The sequence below is a fragment of the Myxocyprinus asiaticus genome, chromosome 19 (genome assembly GCF_019703515.2).
Source record: "Myxocyprinus asiaticus isolate MX2 ecotype Aquarium Trade chromosome 19, UBuf_Myxa_2, whole genome shotgun sequence".
Lineage (NCBI taxonomy): Eukaryota > Metazoa > Chordata > Actinopteri > Cypriniformes > Catostomidae > Myxocyprinus > Myxocyprinus asiaticus.
The window spans coordinates 34,352,545-34,369,001 of record NC_059362.1 but is presented as its reverse complement, the minus strand read 5'-3'; the positions used below and the strand labels follow the sequence as shown (position 1 = coordinate 34,369,001).

The 16,457-nt window shown below is 37.4% G+C and overlaps 1 protein-coding gene across 6 annotated transcripts in view; it reads right to left on the bottom strand.

Annotated features, from left to right (window-relative positions):
- LOC127409842 (ankyrin repeat and EF-hand domain-containing protein 1-like) overlaps nucleotides 1-16,333 on the bottom strand; it is a 28,149-nt gene extending 11,816 nt beyond the window's left edge. For 2 of the 6 annotated variants that reach the window (XM_051644722.1, XM_051644723.1), the window contains exons 1-9: nucleotides 13,181-16,333; nucleotides 11,567-11,766; nucleotides 10,110-10,259; nucleotides 9,818-9,956; nucleotides 7,250-8,075; nucleotides 6,507-6,733; nucleotides 6,047-6,216; nucleotides 4,911-5,051; nucleotides 4,589-4,777 (exon numbers count right to left, since the gene is read on the bottom strand). In XM_051644722.1, the coding sequence (XP_051500682.1) occupies nucleotides 4,625-4,777; nucleotides 4,911-5,051; nucleotides 6,047-6,216; nucleotides 6,507-6,733; nucleotides 7,250-8,075; nucleotides 9,818-9,956; nucleotides 10,110-10,259; nucleotides 11,567-11,766; nucleotides 13,181-13,607 (2,433 nt within the window). In that variant the 5' untranslated portion in view covers nucleotides 13,608-16,333 and the 3' untranslated portion in view covers nucleotides 4,589-4,624. Of the gene's footprint in view, nucleotides 1-1,338; nucleotides 2,896-4,588; nucleotides 4,778-4,910; nucleotides 5,052-6,046; nucleotides 6,217-6,506; nucleotides 6,734-7,249; nucleotides 8,076-9,817; nucleotides 9,957-10,109; nucleotides 10,260-11,566; nucleotides 11,767-13,180 lie in introns of those variants that run through there. The other 4 variants (XM_051644721.1, XM_051644724.1, XM_051644725.1 and 1 more) reach the window with 4 other exon arrangements.
- Between the last annotated feature and the right edge of the window lie 124 nt (nucleotides 16,334-16,457).

The following is a 16,457-nucleotide window of genomic DNA, read 5'->3' as shown; positions in this document are numbered from 1 at the left end:
AACCTTGTGTAAATTGTCAGCTTTACACTAAGCTAAAATGCTATTTCTAGCCATTTTACATGCACATGTTACCAGGCACAATCATATTTTTTTTTTTTATCAATAAAATCATTCATAATTTCTTTTCTCTAGTAAGACCTTTGATATTAGGGCAAAAATCATATTCTTTATAAGAATTGTTTTTATTGTTTTTGTGTAAAAATATCTAAAAATCCTTAAAACAAGATCAGTTTGCCTTATCTTGTTTTAGAAACAACACTGCATTAGATATTTAGGCTTTTCAGAGAATGTATTTGTATTTTACATGTATTTTATTTTGCTGTACTGCCAGATTTTTTTATAGTCAAAACAAATGAAAAAAATCTACCAGTGCTGAAGAAGTAATCCAAAGTATTTAGAATACGTTACTGATCTTGAGTAATCTAACGGAATATGTTATAAATTACATTTTACAGCATGTGTTCTGTAATCTGTAGTGGAATACATTTCAAAAGTAACCCTCCCAACCCTGTGGATAAGGCACAAAAGAATTCAGGACACAGCATCCTAACAATGCCGCTTTTATGCCGCTGAAAACCAGTAAGAAGCTCCAAAAGCATCCGTCTGGAGCGTATGTACAGTACATAGGTCAACAGTTAAAAATTAGGAAAGACTGAACAATGTAACTGCAAAATGTATTGCTGTTAACTGTAGGCTTATGTTCAATGATATGGGCATAAAACAAACAATATATTGACTTCTAAAATCACTTTTTGTGTTGTCTAATCAATGCTTTACTCATCTGCCACAATAATGAAATATATTTCAAACTGAAATATATCTGTATATAATTTATCATTTTCATAATTATTAGGTATTATTTATATTGAATTATCTTTATTTGCGGACTTTTCTCAGCAAATATCGATGTATGCAATTAATTGCGATTAATCCGCATGCCATGTAATTAATTCGATTAAAAATGTTAACCGATTGACAGCCTTAATAAGTGTATATACAGTGGGGTATGTGAACACAAAAGTCTGAGAATATTAGTGAAAAGATCCTATTTTTCTGATTTAAACCATATTTTTCATTACAAATTATGTAAACAACATAATTCGGATGAAAATTTTCATTGAAAAATGAACAAGAATTTCAGAATTTTTTTATATTTGCTATGTCCCCCTTTGGCTTTAGTGACAACATGCACTCCAGCTGGCTTGAACTCCACAAGTTAGTACCAAACCTGATGATTCATGTTATCCCAGCATGATTTGATATGATTTGTTCCAAAGTGCATCTTGCATGCTTCAATGGAAGCAAGATCTGACCTTTTGTACAAAGGTGTTAACATTGTCAATGTCACAAATTTTCTTATTTAATTAGTGACTTAAGAAATAGTGCAGAATCTGAAATATTTTATACATTTTGTTTCGTTATTATTATTTTTGTATTATTTATTTATTTACATTTTTCAAAATCCTAAATCAAAATTCAAAATCCTTTCTGTAATTTTCCAGGTTTCAGTTAGATTAAGAATCCTAAAGTCTGATGCTTCTATTTTTAATTTCAAAGTATATTACCAACATAATAGTATGGGTGAAAACTTGCACATGAAATTCTGAATTTTGTGTCATAATGTTTCTTTGTTTTAAATTTTTCAAAATTCTAAATAAAAATCAAATTTAAAAATCCTGTTATTTTCCCGGTCTCAAATTATGTGAACAAAAACACAATTTGCATGTTCATGCTCATCACTCTTGTTTACACTAAAGCTGAGAGCATTGATTTTATTAAAAACGTACCCCTCCTCCTGCTTTCTTTCCATACCTGACTCACCCCGCACTGCTCTGTCTCGTAACACACATACAGGGATGAATGTCTCCGATGAGTTTGCACTCACACTATCAGTTTCATTCGCCCTGTCCTTCCCTCTCTCAGTCTCTCTGACGCACTTGCTCTCTAAACCACCCCCACTTCTCTCTCCCACTCTCATGTTTGCTCTGTTATTGTCTATCATCTTTTTCTCAGTAGCTCTACAAACATGTATGGTCAAACATATTCATTTGGTGCATATGCACAGACACACTCATTCACATTCATAAATATTATGTTGACTCTTTTTGTTGCTAGTCAAAGTATCTGGTAATCATCATAAATGCTTGTTAATCTGATGGGATGTAAGATGGATATGTGTAAACACCATAATTTCGGTAGCTTTAAGGCTCTTGATTTATAGCTGTTAGTGTCCATTTATTTGTTACGTAACTATACCCAACGGACCTTGAAGGCAAGGCCATCTAACGATCTAATTCAGTGGTAAACGCTGGTATCAGCAGACATGAGCGCATTTAATCAGATTCACGTCGTACAAATACAAACCACAATTATCTCTGTTTTTCAGACACCACTGTTGACATTTTCAACAGAGCTTACAGTAAAACAGTTACAGTAAAACGTATCATTGCAATTATTTGATGTAGTTATTTCTTTAATGCTGTGAGAATCATGTTCACTTATTGCTGGTACATTTCTATTGGTTTTTAAATGGAATAGAATATATCAGGGACTGTTCTATATCCAAGAGATTCTACCTGAAAGGATAGCTGAATAACTTTGCAAAAAGCATTAAATGGCAGCTATCATATATAAAACATACAATCCATCCCTGTATATTCTGAATGAATCCTGAACCACGTGGTATTTTAAAGATCAGAGTATGCCTCAAAACAAACACAATTGTTTTAGCTGCCATTTTGCAGTACTCTGTGCTGAGCTATAACACAAAAGTCCCTGAGGATCTTTAGCACAGCCCTCCACAACAGACATCATATGTAAACACTGTTGCGCCATCTGTTGGTTTTGGTCAAGTAAGCCACTGCCATCTCAAAAACTGGTGGACGCCACTTTAATCTGCAAAGAAAATAAGATGCTAAGAAGATAATAAGGACAGGTTTTTTTTTTTTGTTTTTGTTTTTGCAGCACTAGAAATGGAAGTCTCTCTATTACCCTGCTGAAAAGACCAGCTAAGACCAGCATGCATTTCCATGCTAGTCCAAATTGGTTTATGCTTGTTTGGTGCTGGTTTAGCTGGCAGCATAGCTATGTTGTTCACCAGCAAAAAATACAGGTTAACCAGCCAGTTAACACAACATTCAAAACACAACATATGCTAATCTTTTTAACAGGGTAGTCATAGTCTCAATTAATACACACATTTCTATTATGGCTATATTAGACACATTTATTCTGCAGTTAATATTTTAGATTACTGCTACAGGGTGCATGTGGATAAAGTGGCTCCACCTTCTGAGAAAACAACATGAGGGGTTTTGTGCAGTGCTGCATGTGGTGAAAGGCCTGTACCCAGCACACCCGACAGACGCTGAGAAATGGAGGAGACAAACAGCGTGCCAGCACGTAGGCAGCAGCTCTCATCTCCTGCCTCTCATAAACGCATAATCAATCTTACTTAATGTGCCTCCCTTTCTGAGACGACACAGAAACAGCAGTGAGACATGGCATCTTTAATCCCTAAGTAACTACAGCACAAAACACACTATTTATATTAGTGTGTTACTAAAACTAGATTTTTACATTTTCTAAAGAGAAAATATGAGCCTGTGCAAAACTCGCTGCTATGATGTTATGGGTGGTTGCCAGGGCATTGCTATGAGGTTGCTAAGGTGTTTTGAGTGGTTGTTAGCGCATTGCTATGCAGATGCAAGATCTATTCAGTGTAAGTCTATGGGATTTTTCTCACCCATATTATCATCTGCCAAGCAAAAATCCAGCATGACCACATTAAAAAAAATTATGTGACTTTGGCATAGCTCCTTACAGGTCTCGCGGCAGTTCCGAGGTGAAATGTCCACTGAGTGGCGCTAAAAGCGAGTTAAATGTTCTCCCAAACAGATGAGGTTTAGAAGATTAATGCTCTAGTGAGTTTTAAATCAAGAAAACCTATCTCACTACCCTAAACCTAAACGATAGTGTCATAAAAGCGACATTAAAAACGTCATCATTTTGTGGTTCTTCCAAGACACTCCTTTGCATCGCAAGTGCAGGCTACAGCGCATTTCGATCACAATCAAACAAGCTTGTAAATTTAGTTCATTATGTAATGCAAATGATAAAATGTATCGTCTTACAAGTCATGCACTATAGTAAAAGTGTTTAGATGTAATCAGATAACATTTTGTAAGGAACATGGCTAAAAGTGATGGTATGAACTAATAATCTGCTGTTTCACTCATGTGAAAAGTGCTGCAATACGTACAACAAGCTACTGTACATAAAAATTATTTTGCAAACATGTAGGTATAGTAACATGATTCTTTGAGACCAGGTTGCAAAAATTATTTGTCTGCTTAGAAAAGTAACAGCACAACAGCCTCATCATAAGTGCTGTGATTTGAGGTATCATTCATATCTGTAGCACATATCATTCATGTCCATGGCTATGCAGCAAAGTATAATAATTAGGGCTGGAGGTCTGTTCAAATCTCTAACCCAAAATATGAGCAATAATAATAGTGATCCTTGCTTTAGCAAGCACCATTAATTATAATTTTACACCAGTGCAGTTTAGATCTTAGATATTTACCATCTTCTCTTTTGTTGACAACAAGGTCTTGGCCTTTCATTCAGTGAGTTCAAGTTCCACAGACTTCTTCTGAATGTTTTTATTGAATGGCATCCTGAAGTCATCAAAGTCCACCTCATAGGTAAAGCGCTGCCTCCTGCTCACCTTCCTTTCAGTTAGTTGGCTGGTTGTCAGCTGATTCTGCCACGTCTAGAATATAGATCAGTGAAAACACATTATAATCTATTGAAAATAAAATGACCTGATCTGTGTACCACATGACATTGCAATTTTGCACAGTTCTCTCAACAGAGCTGCAGTATTTGAGAGGTATCCAGCTTACCGTTCTTGGCACAAAACTGATGTCCAATTTGTTGAGCTTGCCGCTGGTGATCTGAGTGCTGTGCACGACAACACTGTCTTTCTTCATCGCTTTCTTGACTGCTGAGTTTGAGGAGGCTGGCGGAGTGAGAACGGTGCCCTGCTGAGAAGATAAAGCATCAACACTATAATCAAGACACATGTGATGACACAGTGACAAACAGTGTGACTTTCTACAAAGGTTCCCCTGAGCACACTAACAGAGTCACGAGGTAATCGGACACACCTCGGCCCATTTACTTACCTTTTGCTTGGGTTTTCTCTGTCTGGTGCTACATGTACATAGTATTAAAACAGAACTGTCTGTAATGTCATTTTGCTTGCCTGTCATTTGCTGTATCCTCTCATTTTCCTTCCCAGACACTTTTGATAAAAGATCTTACACTGCTTTTATTTTCAATTTGAAATGACACACCAAGAATTAGTGTCAATCCATAAGTCGTTTTAAAGGTAACATATTTTTGTTCTTCTGGGAATGAACAGAACTCCAAGTATGTTTAAAGTAATGCACACTCATGAGATGAAGACTTTTTGGCTTACATAAAGCTGTTTTATTCTACATAAGAGTGGTCACCCCTCATGCTGGCTGCCATGTTGAGACCAGCAGAATACTACTATTACTTTATTACTATAAATATAAAAACTTATAGTTGCAGAAAAAAATTATCATGGGTGACAAATACACCTGCAAAAAGGGCATTTGGTTCATGGATTAGAATTTTTTTATGAATGATTTTATGAAATCCTTATGGAAGAAATGAATGGGAAAAATACTTCCGGAACCAAGACGGGTGAAAAAGTGGACGGGCACTGTTGCACTCTGTAGGTGTCAGTAAAAAGTTTACTGTGGTATTAGAACAAACAAATAATAACTTCACAAATAGAATCAAATATATTTTATTCTTCAAACATTCTGGCATTCTTAATATAATCAGATTATCTCTGGATATCAATTGAATACATGTAAAATGTTCATCTATGGGAAATAATACAGATGGTACTTAAGTTTTAAGTATAATGATGATGACATGAAAATGTATATTATTGTTAAATTAAGGCAGGGATGTAATTATTGTGAATAACATATACATATTCTACCTTCTCTTTTGTAGAGCCAGTGGTGGAAGCTGGCGTTGGTTTGCGTTGGACTTTTACAGGCTGTGCCTTCTTGCTGTCCTTATGTTTGGGTTGAGCATCAATCTTAGCCTTAATCAAATCCACCACCCTGAAGTCTGCGTAAGCATGGGCAACATCCAAGCAATTTTGCTCTGCAATTAAATGATTAAAAGTTCCAGACTCAAATGACAGCAGAGCCAAAACTGATCAATTTCAGAGATTTAATGCACTGTAAATCAGGGTGCTCATAGCCGCTCTCCAACAGAGATGAGGTGGCAATGTGAGAATGGCTGAGAGAAAACGTCTGCAAAATTTGGAAAGGTATTCATAGTTTTCCTGCATCAATACAGTTATACTTTTATGATCTAGCAGGTTTATGTGGAGAGTGTAGTTGAGGTTGCATAATAGTTGAATCAGTCCTTTTCTTGAATTTGGATTGTACCTGTTTTATTTACTGCATTGACCTTTGCCCCAGCTCTGATGAGGTATTCAACACAGGATGGCCTACAGCTCTCAATGGCTCTCATTAGGGGAGTAGCCCCACTCAGAGTGGGCGGATCCACTGAAGCTCCTGCCTCCAGTAACAACTGTATGACGTCCAGCTGTCCTGCATGGCAGGCATGGTGCAGAGGAGTCCAGCTGAACTGGTCACATGCATTCACGTCAGCCCTGTAATATGATCATCATTCAGGTATCATTTTACATACAGTTTATACTGTATGCCAGTGTATACACATTTCACAATTTCCTATGCAGTGTTGGGTGTAATCTAATTACAAAGCAATTAATGTGATCTAATTAATTTTGATTACAAAAAGTAGTGTAATGCATTCCATTTAAAATTCTTGTAATTAGATTACAGTTACTGACACTAAGTTACATTTAATTTCCTTGGGCTACACATATTTCTAAAATAATATTCTATATGTAAATGAATTACGTTAATATGTACACCTGTTTGCGTTTTCTGTGAAAACTTTTATCGAAAGTAATTTTAAAGTAATTAGTAATGTGATTACTTTTTCGATTAAGTAATAAGTCAGTAATCTGATTACAGCTTTTGAGTAGTAATTAGGAATTTGTTGTGAATTACTTTTTTTGAGTAACTTACCCAACACTGGCCCTATGCTATAATTTAGTTTTGGTGAACTAACCCGTTTAAGCATAGAGGCTCATAAGTCTTACCCATTATCAAGAAGGATCTTCGCCACTTCGTAGTTCCCACTTGCGCATGCAGCCATGAGTGGTGTCTTGTAAAAGCAGTCTTTTACATCTACAGGAACCTTTTGGTTGAGTGCTAGCTTAAGAGACTCAATATCTCCCGTTTTCACACAGTAGTTTATATTTATGTATATCTTTTCAGGTTCATCAATGTACCACGCTGTGTCATCTTTAATAGGATGTTCTGGTCGATGGTCCCGGTCAAATCTGTGCGTGTCTGTAGCATGCTGGTAGCTTTCAATCATAAAATGTGGTGGCCCACCATCATCCCGCCGTTGAATGAGATCAGGTGGGACTGTGCAGATGGGCATGAGTAGACTGAACTTATTCTTTTTGGTCTTTCCTCCCTTGCTTTCCTTCTTCTTTTTAGGCCCATATGAAGCCATAACATATGTCTTAGGAAGGTATTTGAGACCTCTTAGGAAGTCAGTAATATTGATGCCCTCTCTTCTCCTATCGAGGGCAAGTAGAAGAGCCTGAATTTGGTCCTCATCTATAGGAGCTTGAAGTTCCTGAAGAACTGACACAAAAGTCTCCCTGGATACTGTCTCTATGTCCATCAAGCTGTCTGATGCTGACTCAAAAGCGCTTCTCAGTGCAGTCTCATTTTCATGAGACCAGTCGTGGAGCGTCAGAGCCCATGGTTCACTTGTGCCGCCCATCCCTTTTGAGAACTTTCCAGGCAGCCGTTCTGCCTTCTTTAGCTCTTTCACCGTAGCTTTGTGGCCACAGTCCTTAGCAATCTGACGAGGAAGCAGGCCTTCTTGGTTTTTCAATTTGGGATTGCATCCTAAAGTAGGTATCACAATATAAGTATACAGTTTAAGGCATCAAATGTGAATATTTAACTTGATCATGTTTGTTCTACATCAAGAAACACGATTGCTTTTATGGTTGTAAAAATACTTGAGGCATCAATCCACAGTGGTTGATTTATGAAAGAAATGAACAATAAAAAATAATCTCAAAGGCAACATAAACTAAAATTAAGGTAAAACATTTTAAAATGTTATTAGGTTTTCATAACACAAGTCCAAAAATCTCAACCAGTTAATTTCAAACACATAAGTCCCAAAAAAACATCTCAATCAGTTCAATTATCAATTTTACAAAGTTAGTTTGAGTCGTTTACTCGTGATACCGGCTGTCTTTACTTCCAGTCCAGGATTTTTGTGACTTAAAGATGGGCATCAGGTGAGTTTAAAGCTAAATACTCCAAAATCTAGTCTGGGTTTGTTTGTGTACCAAAGTCACACACCACACACTCAAACTTAACGTGCTGCGAACCCTTATTTCCACAACAGCTGCTTCCGTGCAATCAGAGGTTTATGGAATGTACCTTCTCTGTTAATTCGACAACGGAGTACTTTAGTCAAGAAAAACAACAAAAAACTGCTACGTGAGTCAACAGGAATCTGCTGTTAAAGGGGTCATAACACGAGGAATACAATTTTCCTAAATATTTTGACATATAAGAGGTCATTGTACTATAAAAACATATTGTACGTTTCAGAACTCAAAACTTTCTTCTCACTGCTAAAAGAGCATTAATTTAAACCAAGCTGCCAAAACAACTTATTCTCTACTTCCTCCACACTGTGATGTCACACTGTGGTAAACATTTGCATCTGACCGCCTCCACAACAACACATCAACACCTACTTTACCTTTAATCACTTCTGTAGCCTGCCCAGCAGCGGTGAGCAGTGAGATGCTAAGTAGAGAGATCAGGTCAGTCAAGAGCAGAAAGCCAATCATAACAGTGTACTGTCAAGTCTTAAAGGAGAAGCAGCACCAAAACTGAATGTTTCTGACAGAGGGTCAGAATGAGGGTGGGAAATTATCATGTTTTACAAACATATGACTGTTTATGTGCAAAAAACTTTAATAATATTATAAGTGAACCTCAAGGAACATATTAATATAATAAAAAGGCATGTCATGTTCTCTTGCCCATACTATGAAGATTCAATGGATGAACGAGTGCATTTATTAAGGTTATTTCTTGAGGATTATGGTCATTTATTTATGTTTTTAGATGTTTTAGAGGACTGGAAGTGACTCTGTCATAGAATTATACTCTTTATTTGAGGAGATGAGTTGTATAAGATCAGTGGATTTTATTATTTATTTATGAAAGGAAAATAAACTTTACTTATAAAAATAGGGAATACAGAATTATTACCTGCTTTCTTGTTTTCAGTTATATTCAATAGTATTTCTTTTACTATGGACAGCCTCTATATCATTTGAGAATTTACAAGCACCTCTCTTCCACTGGTTTAAAAGGATAGTTCAAAATGTAAGGCAGAATGACAGCCTCCATTCACTTTTATTGTATGGAAAAATATGCAATGAAAGTGAATGGTGGCTGAGGCTAAAATTCTGCCCAACATCTCCTTTTGTTTTCCATAGAAGAAATTCATACAGGTTTGGAACAGCATGAGGGTGAGTAAATGATGACAGGTTTTTTCCTGTGTAAACTATCCCTTTAATTATTCTATATAAAATACTTATAATAAATTGATTTACCTCTTTGAGCTAGAAACCTGCAACAATCGGTGTAGCCACCATAGGCAGCAAAGTGCAGAGGTGTATCCCCCTCTGAAGTTACCACTCCAAAATCAGCTGCATATGCAGACAGCACCTTAATGATCTGGTAAGATCCAAACTAGAGTTAAAAGCAGTGATCGTAATCACTGGGAGAAAGCCATATGCCTACACCCTAATGCTAAGATATTTTAATTCAAGAACAGTTAATTTTATCAGCCATATTTTACATTTTTTATATTTAATCACTTTTATATAAGTGTTGTACACTTACTTCAAAGAAGCCTCCTTCAGCTGCAAAGTGAGCTGCATGGAATTGCTTCTTATCCAGAGCGTTGACATTTCCTCCTTTCCTGAGGATGGCTCTCACGAGATTTATTGCTCCTGCTCTGGTTGCCTCCATCAGAGCTGTTCGACCTGTCGCCTGGGGATCATACACACAAAATCAATCTACAAACATCTGCCACCAGAGTGTACTTTAAAACGATGATTTTTGTGCTCAAAGTGCTTTGAAGGATGTTAGACAGTACATTTTGATTGACACAATAATTTTAAGTGAAATAGTGAATGTGAAAGTGAACTTCTCTAACTTGCTGCAATTGTCAGTTCTTTGGATCTCAGCATTGATTGCATATCCCAATGACTCAGGTGAGTTATCGTAGATGACCTTAGACCTTTCGTCTAATTAACTCAGAACAAATGGGCTCAAAAGTGAATGTCACTGTGAGGATAAACCAATTATTTTATGAAAGAAAAACATTCGGAGCCCTGACACCCTGTATGATACATAATAATTGTTTTTTTTAAGAAAGGTCAGACCTAAATGAGACTGCTAGGTAACCTGGTAATAACTCGCTCTCTCTCTCTCTCTCTCTCTCTCTTCCTCTCTCTCTCTCTCTCACACACACACATTTATAAAATATTCAAATACTGTACTACACAGGTATTCAAACTTTTTCAGATCAAGGACGCCAGAGTGGAACAGAGCAGGGACCCGTAGAAAACTACACGTGAGAACATTTTAAACCTGACCTATAATAGCATGCATTTAATATTAATCCTTTAATCCATATGAATGCATTTACATACTTTGTTACATTGCAAAGGCATTAAAGTATCCATTAAGGTACAGAGTCGTATACTTGTACATTATATTTAAATTTTACTTAATACATTTTATAATAATGTGGGATTGACAATGAAAGATTTAGCTGAACTTTAATTTCTTAACTTTGGCTTTGGTTGACATTAACTTAATATTATATTTTTGTTTAACACGTATTTTCATTTTGTTCACAAAAATTAGTTCAAGATCAAACAATAATTGGTGGACCCCTTGCATTAAAGCATATACACCCTTTTGAAGACCCCTGCTGTACTATTTTACAACAGTGAGGTTCCTCCATTTAGTATATGACCTGTCATGGTAGACAGACAATTTAAATTTAAATCTAAGTGAAAGTGAGATTCATTACAATACTGAAGTGAAAGTGAAGCAAGATGGACGGTGATGCTAGTTCATGTTTTGCAATACAAATGCTGTGGTAGTCTTCCTTTGCATTCATTGTGATACCCTCCCTGGGTTTTTGGTTAACTGTATATGCCTGAAACATTTTCAAAAGGTCAGAGGTTTGAATCCTGCTCAGGATAAAGTGAACTTAAATAAATCAGTTTTGATTACATAACTCATGGAATATGGGCTCACTGAAGCAATTCTACAGCATTGCATACCTGATTTGTAGCACTGGGGTCAGCTCCTTTCTCTAGGATGCTGAGGCACATGCCTTCACAGTCCTGAGCTTGCTCGCAGGCCAGCAGGAACACTGGCATCCCCTTTGCTGAAACATTGTTCACATCTGCATTGCCGTTTAGGGCCACCTGGAGGCAGCGCATGTGCCTTTTGGTGGGCTGTATGCAGTAGAAGAGCAGGCCTGGGAGAGAAGCCAGAATACAGATTATTCAGATCGGTTTACACACTAGTTTTACTGCTCATGCCCTGATCTGTAATTAGATAGACTGCATATAAACCTCCAAAACAGATGGATGCTGCCAGCTACTGATGATCACTTTTAAATATGTGGCAAGTGTTAAAGGTATCGTTCACCCAAAAATGAAAATTATGTCATCACATACTTACCCTCATGTTGTTCCAAACATGTATGACTTTCTTTCTTTGATGGAACAAATAAGGAGATGTTAGGCAGAAAGTAAGGAACTGACAGCTTCAGGCACCATTTAATTTGCATCTTTTTCCATGCTTTAGACACTTTATACTGACAACTGTCAGCTTTGACGCAGTATCATGCAAATGCTAAGGTATCGGTGACCAATGCCATTAAAGGGTTAATTCACCCAAAACTGAAAATTCTCTCATCATTTACTCATCTTTATGCTTTCCAAATGTGTGTGACTTTCTTTCTTCTGCTGAACACAATCGAGTATTTTTAGAAGAATATCTCAGCTCTGAAGGTCCATACAATGCAAAAGAATGGTGACCAGGACTCCAAACTTTCTATAGATTCTGCGCATCGTCAAGCACTAGTAATTGTAATCGAGCTTGAAATCATGATCACCAAGGAGACTGCTGTCAAGATGTACAGTTAAAAAGGAGTTATATTTCGGTCTGTTCTATCCCGAAAACCAACTGGATCTCTTCAGAAAACACTGATTAAACCACTGGAGTCATATGGATTACTTTTATGCTGACTTTATCTGTTCTGGTTACCATTCACTTGCATTGTATGGACCTACAGAGCTGAGATATTTTTCTAAAAATCTTTGTTTGTGTTCAGCAGAGCCAGAAGAAAGTCATTCACATCTGGGATGGCACGAGGGTAAGTAAATGATAAGAGAATTATCATTTTTGGGTGTACTGTCCCGTTAACATGACGGCCAACATAAGTGAACACTGCCCTCATGTAGACCAAAACAGCTTTTTCTAAGCCACTAATATGACTAGTATCTTCATCCCATGTGAGTGGATTTCATTTTAAACATATTTGTCAAAAGTACTATTCACTGCTAATTAAAATAATAGTTGACCAATCCCTTACCCTCATGCCAACCAGGCTATATAGTGAATAAGGACTCAAATTTTGATCCGTTTCTCACCCAAAACGATCATATAGCTTTAGAAGACACGGATTAAACCACTCGAATCGTATGGAATACCTTTAAACTGCCTTTATGTACTTTCTAGAGCTTGAAAGTTTTGGACCCCCTTGACTTACATTGTATGGACAAAAACACCTTCTTCAAAATATCTTTGATTTTGTTTAGCAGAAGAGGGAAAGTTATTAGAGTTAGGCTATTAAACTATATCCTAAATTAAATGTATAACATTACCTTTCCCTTCTTTGTCAAAAAGTTTCATGTCTGCGTTCTTCTTGGCCAAGAGAGACACGATCCTGTCGTGTCCGAGCTCTGCGGCCATCATCAGCGGCGTCCGCCCTCTCCTGTCCTGCACGTCTGGACGGGCTCCTTGAACTATGAGGAATTCCAGCATGTCCGAGTCGTTGGCCACCGATGCCAGGTGCAGGACACCGTTACCCTCGCGCGGTTCAGTGATATTGATGAGGTCATCAACCCCCATGCTGATTAACTTCTCTATGTACGGCTTATCTCCCGCCCGGACACACTGAAGCAGCCGATATATCTGCAAAACTTCAAGGCGACCCTTAGCTACAGTGCACGACATCATCATGTACCTGCAAATATTCAAATTGCACCGTTCCATAAATATTCTACTTGATTTGATCTTATCTGGAGGCATTTCACTTGTTATGTTAATTGGATTTTAACTAGAGGAATTTTTAAGTTGGGAACTTCAAAAGCGCTTATAGAACTTTTACCTGTTTTACAAAACTACATTCATTGTCAAACAACAAACAGATTCCATTTAAGACTTACCTTTTGTCGATAATGCCTAAAATCAACATGTAAATGTTACGTGCAACATTGTTTTCAGGCACCGCGTCTCTTTCTATGCTCTCTGCGTGTCTCTATGGCAACAGAAGGCCATGGACTCTCAAAAAAACTCCTTCAAGAAGTTAATTCCCGCCTTACTGTACCCGCCTCTTCTTTATTTAGTTGCTGTGTCAGGTAGAATTACCGCACTTTTAAGATATCACTTAACCGGTGGTTGAGTAGCCTGTCGTGAATCATCGTATTGGCTTTCACTGGGATGTCTTTAAGCGTGAGTACTGTTGTGTGAGTAAGTGCAAACATCTATCACAAAGAGAGGCTTCCTCGCGCCATGCTCATATAGGATGTGGTTCTCTTACCATTAAGTCAAATACATGAATAATTTAATCAGTAACCACCTTTGACCGCACTCAATACTTCTGAGAATGAGGGCACGTTTTAACCTCTACAAGAAATCTTGTGGAAGATTTACGATTGTCCACAAGATGGCGCGAGGGCTACGTAAATTGTACGTTGCCGCAAGCGATTTGTTTTTTTTTTGGTTTTTTTTTGCTAAATACTATGCGTAAATTGTCCCTACTATCTGACCGATATCACTGAAATTGTGGTGCTGAGAAATCACACCTGTCTATGTGACATCTCTAGGCTCTGTAAACAACAACCAAAAAAAAAAAAAAAAAAGAGTCGAGGGAGCGGCCCGCGTTTATTAGCCAATAAGACAACACTCACTGCTTGTGCTGGCATCGGGTTGGCTGACATGCAGGGGCGTAGATTCCGGGGGGATGTGCGGGGTAACCCCCACCCCCAATAATAAAAACAAGCAAGTACAACCCCCCTATTATTTATAACATGATTAATGGAAACATGTAAATGCTTCACGCTGCAACCTGCCAATGTTCAAGCCAAATCTACGCCCTTGCTGACATGTCGTTTGAAGGCTGGTTTTTGGAGAGAGGGCGTGTTGAAGGGATGGGGGCGGTGAAATTTACATTTATTCATTTGCTATTTAGTGGCAAATTCAGGGACTAAATCTAGCAGCAGAGCTGAAATTACTTCAAGCAGCTTTAATGACTTTAACAACACAACAATAATCAATAATTATAGGGGACAAAATTCAGCTAAGACAAGCATCATTATTACTATTGCTTATAATAGAGCGCAGTCTGGTTCGGGAAGTAAAAATCCTCTTAATTTATCCCATAGACAAACAGATTTTCAACAATAACTTATAAACCTTTAAATACAGACCTACCGTGAGCTAAGAGGTTGTTCATCGATGCTTCCGTTGAAGCGATCCATCTGCGTTATTTCAACGTCATTGTTTAAAAATCCTGTTTGATAGCTAAATTTATGGTCAACAACTACATTACCCTTGGTACAGCATAGAAAGATCCACCAATCAGAGAACCATGGCCAACGAAACCCATGAAACATGCCTCAGAATGACCGGCCACTCCCACGACTCACTGTGAATGACGTGAGTCAGTCTCACTTCACCCTTAAACTATACTTTATTTGTACATATCGTAAAATTTTGCAATAAATGTAAAATATATTGTTTCTTTACTTATAATCAACAACCTAAAATCAATAGTTTTATATATTCCCATCATTTTTTAATCAATGACATAATTCGCAATACTTCATGGGATTGTAGTTTGTGCCCTCATGAAAGACGGTAAGTAAACAGCTTTGTACCTTTGTCTTTATGTCCAATTTTCAAATACTTTTTGCCTCAAAACAGAGTTTGTGATGTTGTGATTCTCCCACTTGAATGCATGACATGCCGTAGTAACGAATGCCCAACTTCGGAGGTACGAGCTTCTCAGATACATGTGCTATCGGAATTATCCTACTTTCCACTTCATAAGTGGTAATTATGAGTATGTTGCGTTCAAGTGCTTTATTGTCGGAAAGAACAGGAAACATGAATGACGCCAGGTTCAGTCATACATGTTTCTTGAGGAACTTTAAGACACCATATTTAGTTAGCTTGCTGACAATAATACAAATTTTGGTCTAATACAAGCTATTTTCATGATGTAAAAATTTACAACATGCATCAAATGTTTGTTGATATCCATAAATGAATATGGCTGAAATGGCAAGCGCTAATAATTAGGCAAATAATAATTAGAAAAATTAATCAAACCTGTCATTCACTGCAGAAACCGTACTCTCCTCCGCCATGTTGATGGTTTACGACTCCTCCCAATTTTGAAACTCGGCTATCAAAATTATCTCATAGTTTCTCAGTCGTAATTACGACTTGAGGGGTCATTCTTGTGTAACTTCAGAGTGTTAAACTCATATTAACGATAATTCTGAAAACATGTGAAGGCAGCATAAACCTTGGCACGTAACTCAACCCTCAGCGTTTGTGCAACATGCAATGTGCTACAGCTTTGCTTGTTGGACAGTGAAACGGGTGAAAAAAACATAGACTTGTATTTAAGGAGGGACCCGAGCCATATCTAGGGACCAGAATATCATACTTGTGGGTTCTTGGGCCTGTAAGCAGCTACACATAACATCCTCGCAACCGCAAAGCAATGTGCTTAAACCATCCACTATACTCTAGTATCGTGGCAGCAACTTTTGCATAGGCAAGCACCACTCAAGACAATTTAAAAATCTAGCTGAGTGATGGTTTGGCTGTTAAGAGGAAAATAATCTCTACTAAAAAATGAAAGCTGTG